This window comes from Ambystoma mexicanum, chromosome 6p (genome assembly GCF_040938575.1).
Source record: "Ambystoma mexicanum isolate Mex_15411 chromosome 6p, UKY_AmexF1_1, whole genome shotgun sequence".
NCBI classification, from domain to species: Eukaryota; Metazoa; Chordata; class Amphibia; order Caudata; family Ambystomatidae; genus Ambystoma; species Ambystoma mexicanum.
Genome location: NC_090935.1, coordinates 432,766,280 through 432,783,469, shown reverse-complemented (window position 1 = coordinate 432,783,469; position 17,190 = coordinate 432,766,280). Strand labels below are relative to the sequence as shown.

The window sequence follows — 17,190 nt, the reverse complement described above, 5'->3', positions numbered from 1 at the left end:
TTGCTGTCCCTGCAGCAGTCGAGTGGGCATCGAATGACCTACGAACCTGCTCTGCGCTAAGACCAGAGCAAGTGCTATGGTTCATGCTACTGATGTAGCAGGGAACGAGTACAATTGCATTTGGCATGTAGTTGGTCACAAAGAGGAGTCTGCTTAACAGATTACCCTTTGGAAAATAAATCACCCACATCATTGTATGTATTAATAAAAAACAAAAAAAAAGCACACAAAAGAACACAGCCTGGGAAATTGGTCATTTTACCTCATTTTCTTCCCCAGTTACTTGTGGTGTCCCACAGGGATTTTCTTTGTCACCAATCCCCTTCAATATTTATGTCCTGCTCGAGTTTGTGGATTCCTTTGACACTGACCTTTGCAAGAAAGGATATGACTGTATGGTCATCAATACATCTTTTGTCAGATAGAGGGAACAAATACATTCCACACATAAAGCAAAACATGTAAAATGTGTCTTCCCCAATCAACAAACCAGTTAACACTGCCCCCTATGGTCTCAGGCATGGAAAAATACAACCAGCCCATTATTAAGCTCGATCAACATCGCAATAGACAAATCACTGCCCCCACAACAATTAACAATATTGAAGTCTCTATTTTGACCAATTGGCGGTGGCTGCCTATGAAACTTAAACCCTTGCTTATCAAACAGCCCTAGCAAACCTATTACCATTCTTTCATGGAACAACCGAGGATACTCACGCTACACTGCCAAGGAAGACCTATTAGATAATATATCAAATTACAGTGTAGTTATGCTCCAAGAGACTTGGCTGATTGATAAATTAGAGATTGATGGCAAGCCAAAAGTAGCCCCCATGATCAAGGGACCGAAATGTAGACCAGAAAGGGATCTCAGAGTCACCGTTTGTAACACCATCAATATTGCGTTCATTGATTCTTTCTGACAGTGTGTTAGTTGGGAATTTAAAATGGTGGTAACCAAACAATTCCTACTAGTGATCAACATCTATGATCCACCATATATTTGCCAGCATAGGGAAAATATCAAGTTCTGTATGTGGTGATTTCAATGCTAGAATCCTGGTAAAACATGAGAGGTATGCTAAGTTCACAGCACCCTCTGCCCCAGTGCAGGGTCAGGACACAAAGGTTTGCATTGGGCCAGTCTACTATATCCCTATGGCTTTCCCATGTTAAATGGCCAATGTGCATGAGATTGTCCTGGATGTTACACTAGAGTCATGGGTAAGCATGCTTCAACCATCAACTATGTGTTTGTTGAGGCTGGACTTCTACCACTGGTTGAGGAAATGATGGTCCTGATGAGAGAGAAAAACGACTACTTTCCTCTCCTCATGATCCTATCAGTTGCCTTCTATTATTAATCCAACGACTATGCAGGGCCGCTTCACATCATTACAGGATTGAACTGCATTGACTGTAACATGGATAATCTTGATAAATCAAATCTAGCTTCTATTAATGGTTGAGAACCCTTAACAGTATGAATAATTGTCAACTCAAGGTGGCCTGCCATTCCCTTTCTGGTCATAATTTTCTAAAAAAGAATAATGAGACCTCTGTTACTGTTTTGTCTAGCTGTGCTAAGATCTATAAGACTAGGACTGTAACAACTTGCACAGCAGTTCCAATCTTGGTCATAATAGCAGAGGGTACGATGGAGTAATATATACCACTAAAAAACAACACTCAAAAATGACATCCAAAATATCATTCGCATGAGGCTCACTGAGTCTGTAATAGCCCAAAAAGCTATTGTACCTAGAGAACATTTGCGACAGGCGGATAGAGCACCATGGCACCCGCTTGCCTTTTGCACCTTCACCAGGAATCATAAAGCTTTTTGGATCATCATCAATAGCATCAGACCTTCAAACTCACTCACGAGTGGTGTCTCAAATGAAAAATGGATTTTACATACCAACAACACCTTAGGTCTAATTACTCTTGAAGGCCCAAGTTTAACCAATTAGGAAAATCACTGGGAATACTTGCATGTGGAAAAAGAACGAGGAACTATAAAACACTGCAAACACCTGAAGGCCCCAGGACATGTTCGAATTTATAACCTTCTCTTGAGAATGAACCACCCCTTTGGGCAGATTCTGTACACAGGTTATTTTGAAAATATGTTACTTGGGACACATTCCTAGTACCTGGATGCACAGCATTATTATCCATGTCCATAAAAAAGGTTCCCGTGGCAATGCTTGGGGCACCTGTCAACATGTTTCCTTGTATTGTATTGATCGTATTGAATGATTGGATAGAAGAGAATACCATTCTACCCCCAAACCAAACAGGTTTTTCTAAGCACTCGAGCAGCATGAATAGCCTACTAGCTTTAGTCACCACTGTGGAGACGTCATGGCACATTTGCAAACCTTCTTTCTATACTGCCTTCATTGATTTAAGCATGGCCTTCGACACAGTGGTGAGGAACACACTTTCGCTAAAGTTACTAAGATGAAGCATCCCACAGGGTCTTCTCGCCATGCTTATAGCACTTCACACAAATACCAGAGTCCGAATTAGTACCAACCAGCAGGTTTCAGTCACTGATTGGGTGCTGACAGATGCAGGACTGAAGCAGGGTTGCATATTGGCCTCCATAATGTTTAACTTATGCTTGGCAGACCTCCCAGTGCTTTGTCTCACTGACAAAGCTCACCTGCCGAGAATTTGGAACAAGTAATACAATGGTTAAGCAATGCCGATGACGTGGTCATAATGGATTACACGGCCAAAGGGCTGCAGGCACAAGTGCACACTTATATGACACACAATTGCCTCAAAATCAACATCAGCAAAACTAAAATCCCTGGCCATTTCACTGTGAAAGCCTAGTAGGATTCACAGGAATACTTAAATGGCCTATGGCCATTTTAACAGAAATCAAATATCTTGCAAATATATCTGGCCACATTATATTTCTGGTAATAATCATACATAACCTGATATTCAACCTTACCAAGCTTTGGGACTAATTCTTAGTTTCTTAGGTGATCTTATTGTATACACTGCAATTACCCAATGTACCCCTTATGTTTGGAGCAATCATGATAGATCCTCCAGCTTGCTGCACATACAACATGTCAATCTTGATTTGCAATGTTATTTTGTCCGATATTTGCTACATTCTGCATATTTATGTTTTTATGTGATGTTTTCTTATTGAATAGTGCAATGGCAAAAAAGTCTTGTTGACTAATCTGCCTAAAATAAAAAAAATAAAAATGTATGTCAAGCCCTTGATGTCCCTTATTCAAAGCTTTATCATTCAGTACCAATTATTCTTTAATGATACCCAATTGTTTTTCAAGGCATCTCGCCTGTAGGAGACATTCAAGGAGGCTGAATTGTGGTTGACCAATATTAACTTGGAATTAAAAATGAGATCATGCTCCTGGTTGCAAAATATTTGCTAAATGGTCCATTACGCCACCCTTCGTCCCCACCCTCTGTAATCCAAAACTGGGGATCCCCAAACAAATCAATGAGAATGTCAAACCGGTTTTCTTTTGACTTTGGTTATTGTCAGGCACTCTCCCGTACTTTCCTCACTCTGACCATGCCACAATGGTTGGTGCCCTAGTCAATTCCTGCCTAGAGTCCAGCAATGCATTCTTTGCAGTTCTTCCTAGCCACTTCATACACAGACTCCATTTCAATCAAAATGCAGCCATTGTCGCATTTTCCATCTTCTCAGGTTCTCCACAACTTCTGCTCTAAGTCGATCTTTGCACTGGCTTCCCATTTGCCAAGGTATCACCTTAACCTTAGACCTTAACGGCTGGTCTACACCAGTGTTCAATGGGGAATTACCGCCCTGCCAACCTTGTTACAATACCGGCACCAACCATGGTGCTAATAGCGCCATGGTTTAGCACCAGTATCGTAATGAGGGCCAATGAAAGGTAATATGTGTTAAGCCCATTGCAAAAGGTACCTCTCTTAAAAACAAAATAGTTACAACCTATGGCTCAAACACACTGTATAATATTCATGTGCTTTCAAAAAAGAGTAGTCATACTTTTTATTTTAACATTGTCAATAAGATGCTTAGATGTGTTTCACAAATTCTGCTCTACATTGTTATCTATTTGAAAATCCAAGTTAATTTCCAGATTTCTTTTGGAAACTCTGCTTGATGAAATTATTTGTTATCACATTTTCAAAATATTTAAAGTATTGATTGTATCATTTATTTAGCAATATCTGTTTTTGTTATGAATTTATGCTGTTAACAGATCATAGCTTATGCGGTTATAATCCGATTTTTCAACTATTGTCTCTGCCTTTTCTTAGGAAATTGTCAACTTCAACTGTCGAAAGCTTGTTGCCACTATGCCACTTTTTGCTAATGCAGACCCAAATTTTGTAACTGCCATGCTGAGCAAGCTGCGCTTTGAGGTATTCCAACCTGGTGACTACATCATCCGCGAGGGAGCTGTCGGGAAAAAGATGTACTTCATTCAACATGGAGTTGCTGGGGTAATCACAAAGTCCAGCAGGGAAATGAAGCTAACAGACGGGTCTTATTTTGGAGGTGAGTCATTAAGAGCAGGAGAACATCTCTGTGAATTAGGAGGTGTTTTAAGAGGCAATACACTGGCACATTAACTTATGCAGACTTGTCCTATTCTTTGCAAAGTGTCATCAACCAATGATTGGAAAACTAGTTTGGCAATAACCTGAACAACCCTAATGTTGTGTGGTGTGAGGTTCCTCCAATGTCTGCCCTTTTACCAGAGACTCATTATGAAATGTTTGAGTTTCATTAAGGGGCCACAGTTACCGCCCTATAACATGCCCTGCTGGGGCCTGCATGTCACTCTGGCTGCAGAAGGGTTTCTACATTCATTAGGGTGATGTGAGGTTAAAACCAAGGCTGCTGTGGTTAGAAGCGGGGCACTGGGGCGGCTTCTCATAAGTAGCATTGTCTGATTAGTGTCTTTTTAATCCCCAAGCTTGACATCTAAATATCCACAAATCAACACAATTTTAACCAGTGATCACTGTCACTTTTGGTGATACACACCTCCAATGAATGTATGATTTCTATCTACCATCAACAGAAGTATCAGAAATGTCAACCACACATTTGGTATAACAGAATTTCCATTCATGTTCATGGTTGGTATGTACGAACAAGTAGACACTCCATCAACAGTGGGATGCAATTTAACAATTTGTCTGGGATTGAGTATGCTATAAATGTTTCTTTTACACATATTACCACAGTTTGTGGAACTATGTGTTAAAGTATTTTAGATGAGGTTAAATGTGATTAAATACAATGTAGACATAGCATTCCGGAATAAAGGCTGTACTAGCATTAGTTGCTTACTCTGCACAATTCAGACAACCTTATTTCAATAATTTGGCTGAGGGTTTAAAAAGAAATCGAAAATAGATTGACCAACACACCTGCCTTTTCGGAGATGGTATTAGTCATTTAGATATAGTTTGGTCAATATATGGCTACTTTGATTAGGTGGGCAACACTGATCTAATACCCCATAGTTTATTCTGTCCCACCTCATAGTTCAGGACAAGAAACAGCCTGTTCGATAAAAATGTAAATCTATTCGAAAAATTGAATTAAAGATGGTCCCTAAGCTTTTTCAATCACCATAATGTTACACAATTATCTCACTGTTTCTCACACACAAACATCCATGTTCATAATTAATTATATATTTATATTAAGTTCTATTTTTTTATTTTTTTTTATTTGAAACTTCAGCCCGAATAGACCCAATGTAAACACTAGGACTTCAAGTTTGAAGTCCCAGTGTCTACATTGGGTCTATTCGGGCTGAAGTTTCAAATAAAAAAAATTAAAAAAAATTAAGTTCTAAATTACAATAGGTCTTTTGATGTCATTTCTGCTGCCTACCGCCCAGTATATCAACAGTTATTTTACAGCAAAACGTTTCAAAATTAAACATGAAGTTACATGTTTGAATGATGTGCTTTCCCCCAATGAAACCAATACATACTGCAATCAAATAACTGTTTCAGGTCTCATGCAGCTCTTGTAAATATGGTGCTGTAGGCTACCAACATGAGTATGCATGCAGTGTACAATATGTGTTCAATAACTTGCATTAGAATTCTGCAGTTTTCGGTTTAGGGAAGTCATGTTTTTAAGTTAGAATGCACAAACTATTTCGACTCACCCACCCAGTTTGTACCATGTTTTATGGGAATATAAATGACAAAATTAAATGTGTTCGTATTTCCATTATTTATTAAACAGCTATAACCTTTGCAGAATGCATATGAATACATATAGCTTCGTTAGGACATGGTTCAGGGTCCTCAAATTGTGGTCTAATGTCATTAGTACCTGTGATAGTGCTGAGGGTACCTTTTAACTTTCACATATAATGTGCTGTGCTAATAGCATTAGAAAGTGAGCCCTGTTTTGCACGCCAACAGCACAGACAAAGCATGTTTGTATTTATTTAACTGTAAACTCCCTTACCCTTAAATGCAATTAAATCAGTATGTAACTCACACTAGCAAGCAATAATATTCTATTCTATTTCTATGAATAATTATGTTTCTGCCCCTGTTTACTATATACAATCAGGTCACACTGGGCCTTCATGTAATAAGATGCACAGGACATTTTTTCCACTGTTATACTAACGTATTCTATTTGGAAAGGGCGTTCTATTGATATACATCATCCCCAATCCGTTGAACCCATGGTCCTAATTGACACATAGTTGTGTGAAAATATTCTTTAGGGGCACGGTCCATGAGAGACCCTCTAGGACATCTCCCAGTCAGGAAAGCACTTATGATCTGCTTCCATGCAGTTGGGACTGCCTTTGGTTAAGTTGGTTCCAATCTCTCATGAACAAGGCCCAGTTCTCCAGATATTATTGACATTCCCCACTCATTGGCATACGGTGTGCTGTACATATTTATAATGGTAGTAATCATTAGAAATATAATCAAATCAAAGAGGAGACTAATAGCTTCGAAACACACCCAATCCCAAGTTGGTACCTGAAATGGTATGAGTTGATTTGTTCCTATATGGAACATGTGTGTACACGTCATTTAAATTTGAAATCTTGCATGATTGTCTATGGTTTCCCAGCCTTGGTTTTGTTGCTGGGTATGTGAAACTCATGAAGCTAGCAGGGCTCTCAACCAGTGAGTAATTCAGGTCTGATGACATGTCCCCTTTTTTCTGATTCCATTAGTACTACCATGTGAGCAATCTAATGGAAGGCAGGTTCGAATGGTGAACACTTTAAGAACAACCTGGTAGCCAATTATGTCCAACCATAGCCCTCAGTCTCTGTTCACTTCAGATCTCAATCTATGTGAACACCATGAATACATTTCTCATTTTATTTGTTAGTCTGCAATAATAATAAGATGTCCTTAAACAAATTTGCAAAAGTTTGTGGTTGCTCATTACTCGGTTCACAAGGCGTTTTGTCCTTAGAATGTATTGGGTTTTTCATGATCAAAGCAAGAAATACATTTTTCCACCCTAAAAAGCTAAGACTAATCATATGTTCCCCTATATGGGATCCAATATGCAAGGCTGATGTGGATTGAGTTAATCTGTAATTTCACTGGAACATTGTTCAGCATTACCCCAAGCACCTCATAGGATTTTTTATTTCTTTGTGCCTGAAAGGCCATTGCATTTCTATTTATAGTGACAAAACGTAAACCCATATAAAATACCATAACCGTATATGTGTAATATTACATCCAAAATGTGAAATTTAAATAAACAAAATAATTTTTCAAATAGATGTTCTCTAGTTTAAAGTTTAGAATCTGCATGTAGGCTATTTCTTTAATGCAAAATAAAATGGCGTCCCTTTGTAAAACATGGCAACATCCTAAACAAACATGGGAAGTTTGATTTGACTTTTCTTGTGTTAACATTTAGTTCGTGTAACATAGGATGTATTCCCCTGTTAGCTGAATTACATTTCTGACACATTTGGGCCTTAGCATTTTTGTATGTGCAGTTCCATTGCAGCAGACACAGTTGTCCATGATACAGATTGCACTCAAAGTTACACAAACCCATTCTATGAGGTTAAATGTACTCAAGGGTCCAATATTTTTCTTGGGACCATTTAGTTTGTGGCCCAATTGCCACATGTACAGTGCTGTCTCTCAGATGTGCAGGTGATTACCTACATGCTGCAATTGCACCTGTGTCTTGGTAGTGAATAAGAGGCAGACATTATAAATTAAATGAGGCATTTTCTGGTGACTATCTCACTTAAACTTGAAACAATATCCATTAATCATTGATTCTTCCTACACTGAGCCATCTGCCTCACACTTAAAAGAAGTTTGCAGTTTGCAGGTTTCTCAGTTTGCATTAAGGAAACATTCTCAGGTTCCATTTTCAGAAACAGGACTCAAGAATATTAATCATTTTTAATTTGTATTTAATACTTTATTTGATTTGGTTAAATAATTTTAACCTTTTCAATTTAATGTTAAAGGAAACACATGAATACCTCAATAATACATCAATAAGACAGGAATACAATGTAAATCATATCTAGCACCAATTAACATACCCTTCATGAAAAAAAATAATTAAGAGCATAAATACCATCACTATATTCACAAATATTTAAAATTACAATAAAGCACTAAAATCCATACATCACTATTTATTACTTTTACCTCCTAATTTTAGTTGATTTAAAAACGATATTACGGCTAAATTCAAGGATATGTATTCAGCATTAAGTATTATCTGCCACATGTCTGTATGCATTAATAATCTAAAATCTCCAAGACATTTATAAAAACTCTCTCTTCTTTGTTGAGCCAAGGCTGAACATTCTGTCAGTAAGTGGTGTAAGTTTTTTGTTGGCTGCAGGTTCATTAGTGTAGATTGGGTCCCAAATAAAGCCTGCACTCCAGTCGCCCACTCTGAAGTACCAGGAACGTTCACACCAAAATATGTGACGTATGATGAACAGATAAATCAGCAGAGAGCCGCAGTAGGGCTCTGCCCAGTACCTATCAGAAGAGCAACACCTATTGAAGTACCGATACCAAGAAAACCATGGACAGTGAGGTATCCATTAAAGAAACCTTACCAGCAAATGACACGAAATGAAGATTGCCTAAATACAGTCCCAGAAAAAACCAAAAGGGTCTTAATGACAGACAAATGGTGACCTCACGAGGACCCGGACTGACGTACAAGTAGAAGAAGTGACAACCTGAGAAAGACACCCAGATGAAACGCAATGATAAGGATGTCGTGAACCTAAAAGAGGGGAGAATGATGTTGAAATACAAGAAGCTTAAGCTGTAGACAGTATGAAGAAATTCAACCAGCTAACACTTGTACATATGCTTGGAACCGCTAGAAAGCTAAGAAAAGGATGTGGCTTGCAATGCTAAGTAGAAGAATAGTGCGCCAAGCGCCATTATACATAATCTACCTCAAAACAAATCACAGTATTATAAGTGTAATTCCACTTTGAAAAGAAAGCAGAATCAAATCAGGTTACTAAAGGCTGAATGAACAGAGAGTCATATTCTAACGAAACGAGAAGAGACAGCTGAATCGAAACTCGGCAGATGCAACTCGTGCCAGGAGAACCAAGGTCATACCAATAGAAGGAACAAACAGTAGCTACATATAATTGAAACTTAAGAACATAATATCCTGTCTCTGAAAGGTCAAGATAAGGAAGCGTAGGCAGGTGGCAAGCCAAATAAGAATCAAATGCACACATTGAAAGAAACTAGGCAAATTCATGGTGTCTGCATCATGTGACCATCCGAGCGAGGAGAAGCACGAGTTAACACCTAAGCTTGGCATCCGCCCAGGAAGAGCTATCGGAACTTTCCCAGACAGAAGATGCAGTTTCGAGGCCAACCACAGTAACATAATTGACACATAGTTGTTAAAGTAATAATTGATTGTAACCTTAATTGGAGAAAAGCAGGGTAACTGGAGGGGCACCCTGCACCTGGCTGACCATTCTGCATGCTGCTAAGCAAAGTGGAAATGTATACATGGGCTTGGCGCCAACCAAATCACAATGGACCAAATAATCTAGGGCCCTATAGTTAGTAGAACCAATGGGATGTCGTACTTTTAGTGACGTCTACAGTAGTCATTTTTGAAGGAAGGGCTTAGACACCCCCCTGACAGTGTTTACCCAATATCCTCACTCTGTTACCATATACAGATATAGTACCTATATTAAAGTTACCTTTTCCTAACCAATAGAATTGCATGTTAACTTTTGAGTGTTACAGGTCAATTATGACGAGTTTTCAGTATAAATTCTCTGATTTTTATGAAGTTCATTGGAGTTGAAGCGAGAAGAACAATTGCATCACTGCTGATTTCCATGACTCCCCATTTTTTCGTACTTGTCATTAAACGGACTCCCTTTGCCAAACCATTGAGTCGTCCTTATTGATTGGTATTGGAGTAATAAATCTGCACCCCCATCCATCTCAAGGGTGCAGCTATCTCGTCTTGAAGTACTTTCAGAGCAAACCTCGTGTCTAAGGGCCGGCCGGGGGTCTCCGGAGTACATTACAAAATCAACACATATTAGCATTTTGTGTCAGACACTTTGCTCGGGTAGCTAGTGCTGATCTAGTTGTCCAGAGATTAAAATGCATTCTTAGAATAGCATTTCGGTATTCTGGGTCTGTAAATTTTATTAAATATTTAGGTAAACCTTTTCTAGCTTTAATCTCAAAACATCCTACATGTATTAAGTAATATTTTAGGCACTTCTCCCAAAGGTTTATCCAATCCATCCTGTATAACTTCTTTTTAACTCCATCAGGATTCTCTAATGACAATTTAGCGTCCGTCCCAGCATTTGACAACAAAAGGTTACAATGAATCCTCCATTACTTTTTTTAATATCAGTTGTTGCCATTGCTAAGGTAGAGATTAAGGTATTTTTTATGTTCCTCTTTCAAGAGACATTTCCTATAAAAGCTCAAGGACTGCCAGTCTACCATAACTTGTAACAAAGTTAGCCCAAGTTCATACCTTATAGGCTGAATTGGTATACTCGTAGGCAGACCCAGAACTGTCTTCCAGAACTTGCCCTCTAAATAATCCCAATTCGACTGGTTGTTCCCATTTTTAGTGTGAGCTCCGTAGGTTATCACTGGAATAACTTTTTGCATAAAGGATCAACATGGGTTTGTACAAGAATTTACAGTATTTATGTACCAAAATCTTAGCTTGAGATCTTTCTTATAAATCGTCTCTCCTACTAATCCATTAATAGCTACAGCAAGATATGTGTAATTCATAACAATGTCAAGTTTATCATGTCCAATCCACCATGTATCTTTCACTCAATAAGGTTTCTTTGTCCCTGGAAAGACCAATACATTTGTTTTAGCAGAATTAATAGATAACTGATTTTCTGTTACCTAATTGCCAACGAGCATGCAGCTGCCTCTGGAGCCCTTATATTATTAATTCAGGAAGCAATATTTTACAAATGTTTATATTGTTTTACCATTGCTGAGATAATCAACCATGGACATCTTGCTCACTGCCTGTTAGTAGCCCGATCTTCCTTTGTGAAAAATGTTATAAAACCATTATGCAGCAATGACAAAGCATCTTTGTTGGCTCATCCCCTGACATTAACATACCACTCAGAAAAGAATCCTCACTTTGTGTAGAACACTCTGTTAAATGCCTTATAAAGGCCTCCTAACAATACCAAACAAGTAAGTAGTTGGGCAGTAGAGTGAGTTTGCACATATTGTTCATAAATATTCGGCCATTGGGAGGAGTTTGCACGTTTTATATTGTTTTAGCATCACTGCAACAACCAATCCCGAAGTCTTTAATCACTATTATTGGTGGCCATTTGTTTTTTGCATTCAAAAGTGGTGACATGGTGACATAGCTTTTCATGTATGTGCTGCCACGATCTGACATGTCTTTCCAACTCAGATCAGGGCTGTAGAACATCACTTTCATTTTAGGAAATGCTTCAAAACTTATCTCTGTCTCTGGCTAACACAAATGATACTTTTGGGAAATTCTGATTGTTTTAGGACCCTATGGGCAATGTAGATGGAGGAGGACAAGAACAATGACATTTTTATATGTTGGGAGTGGCTGGCCAGGAAGGCAGTGATTCAGCTCAGAATGTTGCCATTGGCATCAACTTCATCATATAGATGCCACAGTGGGAGCACACCGTCCAACTTGTCAGATATGCCCAACAGTAATAAGGCACATACACTTCATGAGCATCTAACACACAGGTTTATTAAGGTCATTTAGCGACCAGAAGCCAGGTAAATATTGATTCTGAACGGAATTAATCTCAAGGTGAGACATTTGCATAATGACCATCATTGTTAGCTCTGTACCTCGTCTTGACGGACCAGAAATGGGTAGTAGTTGGCTTGAACCTCTGGATTAGCATTACGCTTGTAGAGAAGGTAGATGATATGAGATGATATGATATGGCATTTATAACACGCCTATACAAAAGTGTTACAAGGCGCCACGAGGCAAGGGAGGGAGGGGAATAGAAGGAAGACAGAGGGCCTCATTTCGAGTTGGGTGGTAAGAGTTAACGGTCACCGGTAAGGAGACCGGTGCCGTTAACCCTTACCGGCCAATTCTGAGGTCCCTTAGCGGGACCCGCAAAGGCTGTGTGGTCTGACCACATGTCGTAATTTACGGGCCCTAAATTAGAGCCTTCCCCATTCCCATTGAGCCCTCTAGGGGCTCAAATGGGAATGGGGAATGGTTGGTTGAATGAGGACTTACCGGGTCCGCACATTTCAGAATGTCCCGGTAAGTCCCCATTCACCCAGACCAGACACGGTCCCGGGTTTGGAGGCAGCCATGGCGCTAATAGCTGAGTGTCATCTGTATAGCACTGAAAGTTGGGGCAGAGAACGGCAATGTGGTGGGCAAGGAGTGCCAGGTATTGGTTGAAAAGCTAGGGAGAGGGATTAGACCCCTGGGGAACACCACAGGTAGAGATAGAGCTAGAGGAGAGGAAGGACCCAAGTTGGACCTGGGTGGGTCGATCAGAGAGGAAAGAAGTCAGCCAAGCAAGTGCTCACATTCTTGAGCTTATGGAGGACCAAGCCTGTGTCTGAGAAGACACTCATGAGATGCACCGACATGGAAACATGGAAACAGTAACATTGCGCTCAGACATGGGCACTGTATGATTGCAGATGGCATTGAAAGGTGGAGAGACATTAAATGGCTTCAAGTTCCTGGTGATGTGAGAATGGGTGCTGACTGCACTTTACTCCTTAGTTTCTGTCCCCCCAAAAAATAAATACTGCGTTTGGACAGATATTTTGGGTCCTCAGAGAAGTGGGTGTCATCGAAACAGTATTTTATTCCCAAATAGATAATAATACCTACATAAGTTCACAAATACCTCTATTATAAAGGCTTTTAAGGGTCACATTTTGATAGTTGTCTCCAATAAGATGTGTTCCAGTATGAAGGCCCCCATCCCATTTTTAGTTCCTCCTTCCCACACACATGCACACATCCAACACGTGGGTGCAAGACTACTGATATTAGCTTAAACACATTTATGAAAAAAGTACTCAATACCATCTCGTATACACCTTCAGGAAACGTATTTGATGACTTTCCCAACACCCGATCACCACCATACATCCCCTTCAAAATTGCACACACGTTTAGAAAGACATCTTGAGATGGCACTTAACTCTTCACACATGTTCAAATTATGGTTTGCCATTGGGGTCTCTGTTTGACTCAAGTATAGCTGGGTCTAAATTCGAAAGACAAATAATGAATGTATCATGCAAAATCCATCTATGCAGTTCAGCTGCACTACTGTTACCCATCCTACACTTCATCAATCTACAGTGCCACTGGACAGAAAGATAATTTAAATTGACAAGCTATTTCAAAACTATGTAAACCACCACTACTAGGCCATGTTATTGTCCAGATTAAGTTACCTGCAGTTTAATGAACCTTCACATTGCTATTCATCATTATTACAAAATGACCCTTTGTATTTTTCTTCCCATGTCTGTCTAGAAACTGACAAACACTATTGGGGCTTATTTTGAATTTAGTGCGAATTCAAATTAGGGCCCCTCACTAAAATGTCGATCACTTGAACTGCAAAGTACACCAGACAAAATGTTGCACTTAGTTTAAAAAGTGTAAATACTTCCTACCATGTCGCATAGGAAACAGCATGTGCAATGGATTCCTATGAAATTCATATCCATTTAAAGGATTCTGAAGCCAGGCGGAGTCCATGGGAATCCAAAGGTTTTCTGCCAGCATGAAAATGACATCCTGCAGAAACATATTTGGTTTGGCAGGTGGAGCGTATGGGACAGGTTGGCATGGTGTAACCCACTTTCATTCCCCCACTCTGCATGCCAAGGCATAGACATTCATTGGAATATACAAAGAGGGGTTAAGACAGGCACGATAACAGTAGGGCTCTATTTAGCACGTTTGTGATGCTCCAAAATGACCCGCAAAGGACTCATAACATGCTGATGCCGTGGAACTGTTTCTGGCACTCTCCTCCCAGCCTCGCTAGGGGCAGGACTGGAGCGAACATTCCTCGTCTGTGATTATTCTTTTGGGGGTTTCAATACCTGCCTAACAAAAATCTATTTTTTGATCGCATTAAATACAATTTTCTAGTTTATCGTACTTTGCTGGATGCCTTCTATGTCACCAAAATGAATATAAGAGCCATTTATTCCACTATAATTTGCAAATAGGTTTCTAAATGATCTACTAAAAACCTTTCAACCAATTATTGTGCGAATTCTTCTGGCTTGATGAAGATTGGGGGCCTCATTCACAGAGGGGTGTTTAAGGGCACAACCCTGTCTTTTGTAATGGCACAATCCCATTGAGAACCGCTCTGTGACTCAGGCCCCGTGTGTTGTTACAGTGAGTATGAAACAGGATTCCAACATTATGCATACCTTTACAGGTTCCTTGCCAAAGCAGTAGCGTCACCATTTGGCAGTCTTTGTAAATAACTCGGTCTATACTGCAAACGCTTGCAAGTCACACATGATGGGCATGGAACATACATATGGAATTCTGTTTTTCTTTTGTTTTCATTTGGCTGACAAGGAAATGGTTGAAAAACCGCACAATATAGAGATTCACGGAAATTCACAAAGCAAGTGTGCAAAATGACAGCAGTAAAATGAGAAAATGTCTGCAAAGTCACATCAACAGCTTCTCACTTTTCAAGAGATAACGGCCATATGAATTAGTAAAGAAGAGGTAGAAATGCTGCGGGATAAAAAAAAAGAGGGTATGGTTAAAGTGAAAGAAATTTTGTCTTGAAAAAAGGGACACTATATACGACTTTTTAAAGTAAAAAATCGTGTTTTGACACAATTCAGTGTAGATGGCGTAATCAAATTCGAAAGAAACAAGCATAAAATGAAGTTAATAATAAATATGCATAAAAAACAATAAAAATGCCCACTGCATCAGGTAATTAGTTGATCCTGCTGAAGTATGTTAGTCAATAGATTTATTTCATGAGATGTGCTGTCAGTTCTCACAATGTGATGTGCCATAATGCATTGTCGAATATGGAATATGGATTAGTTATTTATAGAATTCAAGCCAAAGGATCATCTGCACTCACCAAATATTGGAATGGCCCGTGTCCCCGATCTTCCCAATACACCCCTTTTGTTGACAAACACGTGACCTTCTAGATGAGGCACCTGACTAATGTCAATACTGGAGGGGTACCCGACCAACTGCGTCACTGCGGAACGTGGTGAAAGATTGAGAGCCCCATGAGTGATTGATGGGGCGCGAGGACACAGAACCCATACATAAATACTCTGTGTGCTACCTTCAAACAGAGGGTTCCCACTACACTGCTGGCAGCTAAGCAAGAATCCCTGTGGCATTATGGAAGGACCTGTGAGACTGCCTTTGTAAATATGACTCTTGGTTAACTGCTCCCAAATGTAGCAGGCCATATAAGAATATCATCTAATTCAGTAGATGTAGCAAACCATCTTACTGGCCCTCTTCACAAATCACTTTAATTGATGGCAGGTTGGTGTAAAATGTGACCGCGGCATTAGAACTCGTTAAAGCTATTCCATCACGTTTCCCCTCCCGAGGGAGGGACAATTAGGGATACGTGCTCTGACCTGGTAGCGAGTACATCCAGAGAGCCACCCCCACCGCCTAACGCGTGTCAGCCATGAAACTGTCACTGCCTCTTAAATCAATACCAAGGTGGGGAATGCTGCGCGAAGTAACAAGTCACTTCCCATCGCATCAGCTCCTTTGAATAAAGTGTATTTCAAGCCACATGAACCACTAAATCAACCCCATCTCGGATGTAGTTTGGGATTTGTGTCTTGATTCTAAACTCTGCACGTCCGTAGCCAGGACAGCGGAATAACGCAGATCATAGCAGACGCCATCTTGAGCCTTACATATAAGGTGCGTAGGAACCATTTCCATAGTAGCGTTGTTTTTCTGCGTACGGTCATCAGCACAGGTGAAATACTTAGAAATATTCTCATGTTTTAATATAATGCTCGTTAGATTCTCTTTTGTTCCTTCAGAGTTCTGTAAACAGATAGTGTTACCATCAATGTGTGCCCCCGTTCATTACATGAAGTAAGCCCTTACAAACGAGTTAAGTACGACCATTTTTTTGAGTGATAATATAGTAAATGTTTGGCACTTTCTAATGCCAATGTGGGGGACAGGGGACGTCCTGGGACGCTCTTTACCTCTTCAACTTGGAAGGCAGTACAATACGTTGTTCGTGATAAAGTCGGTTAATGCTTGAGCAAGGAAGGGCAATATTATGGGGCAACATGGCCTAGATGTGTTTCAACTGTTAGATTGAGCTCCTAACGCAGCGCGGTCACCGCCCGCCAGCTTGGAAGCATCCAGGCACTGAGGTTAGACAGACTGTGACTTTATGGTGCTCATACTACTGCCTGTTTAAGGAGGCGAATTGCTTGAACTTGATCACTCGTCTCCTTGTAGCTAATAAAGGACATCCCAGGGGACCTTTGCATTGAAGCAGCTGATTGTCATACCAAGCTCAAGCCCCCTGATGACTGATTCTTTGGTTATTGCTCTGCAAGATGGCATTTGAAGCCTCTCTCCCCAAAGTC

The 17,190-nt window shown here is 39.9% G+C and overlaps 1 protein-coding gene across 5 annotated transcripts in view; it reads left to right on the top strand.

Annotated features, from left to right (window-relative positions):
- Positions 1-17,190, top strand: part of HCN1 (hyperpolarization activated cyclic nucleotide gated potassium channel 1) — a 1,346,554-nt gene that overhangs the window by 1,143,262 nt on the left and 186,102 nt on the right. For all 5 annotated transcript variants that reach the window (XM_069627242.1, XM_069627243.1, XM_069627244.1 and 2 more), the window contains exon 6: positions 4,312-4,552. In XM_069627242.1, coding sequence (XP_069483343.1) covers positions 4,312-4,552 — 241 coding nt within the window. The remainder of the gene's footprint in view (positions 1-4,311; positions 4,553-17,190) is intronic.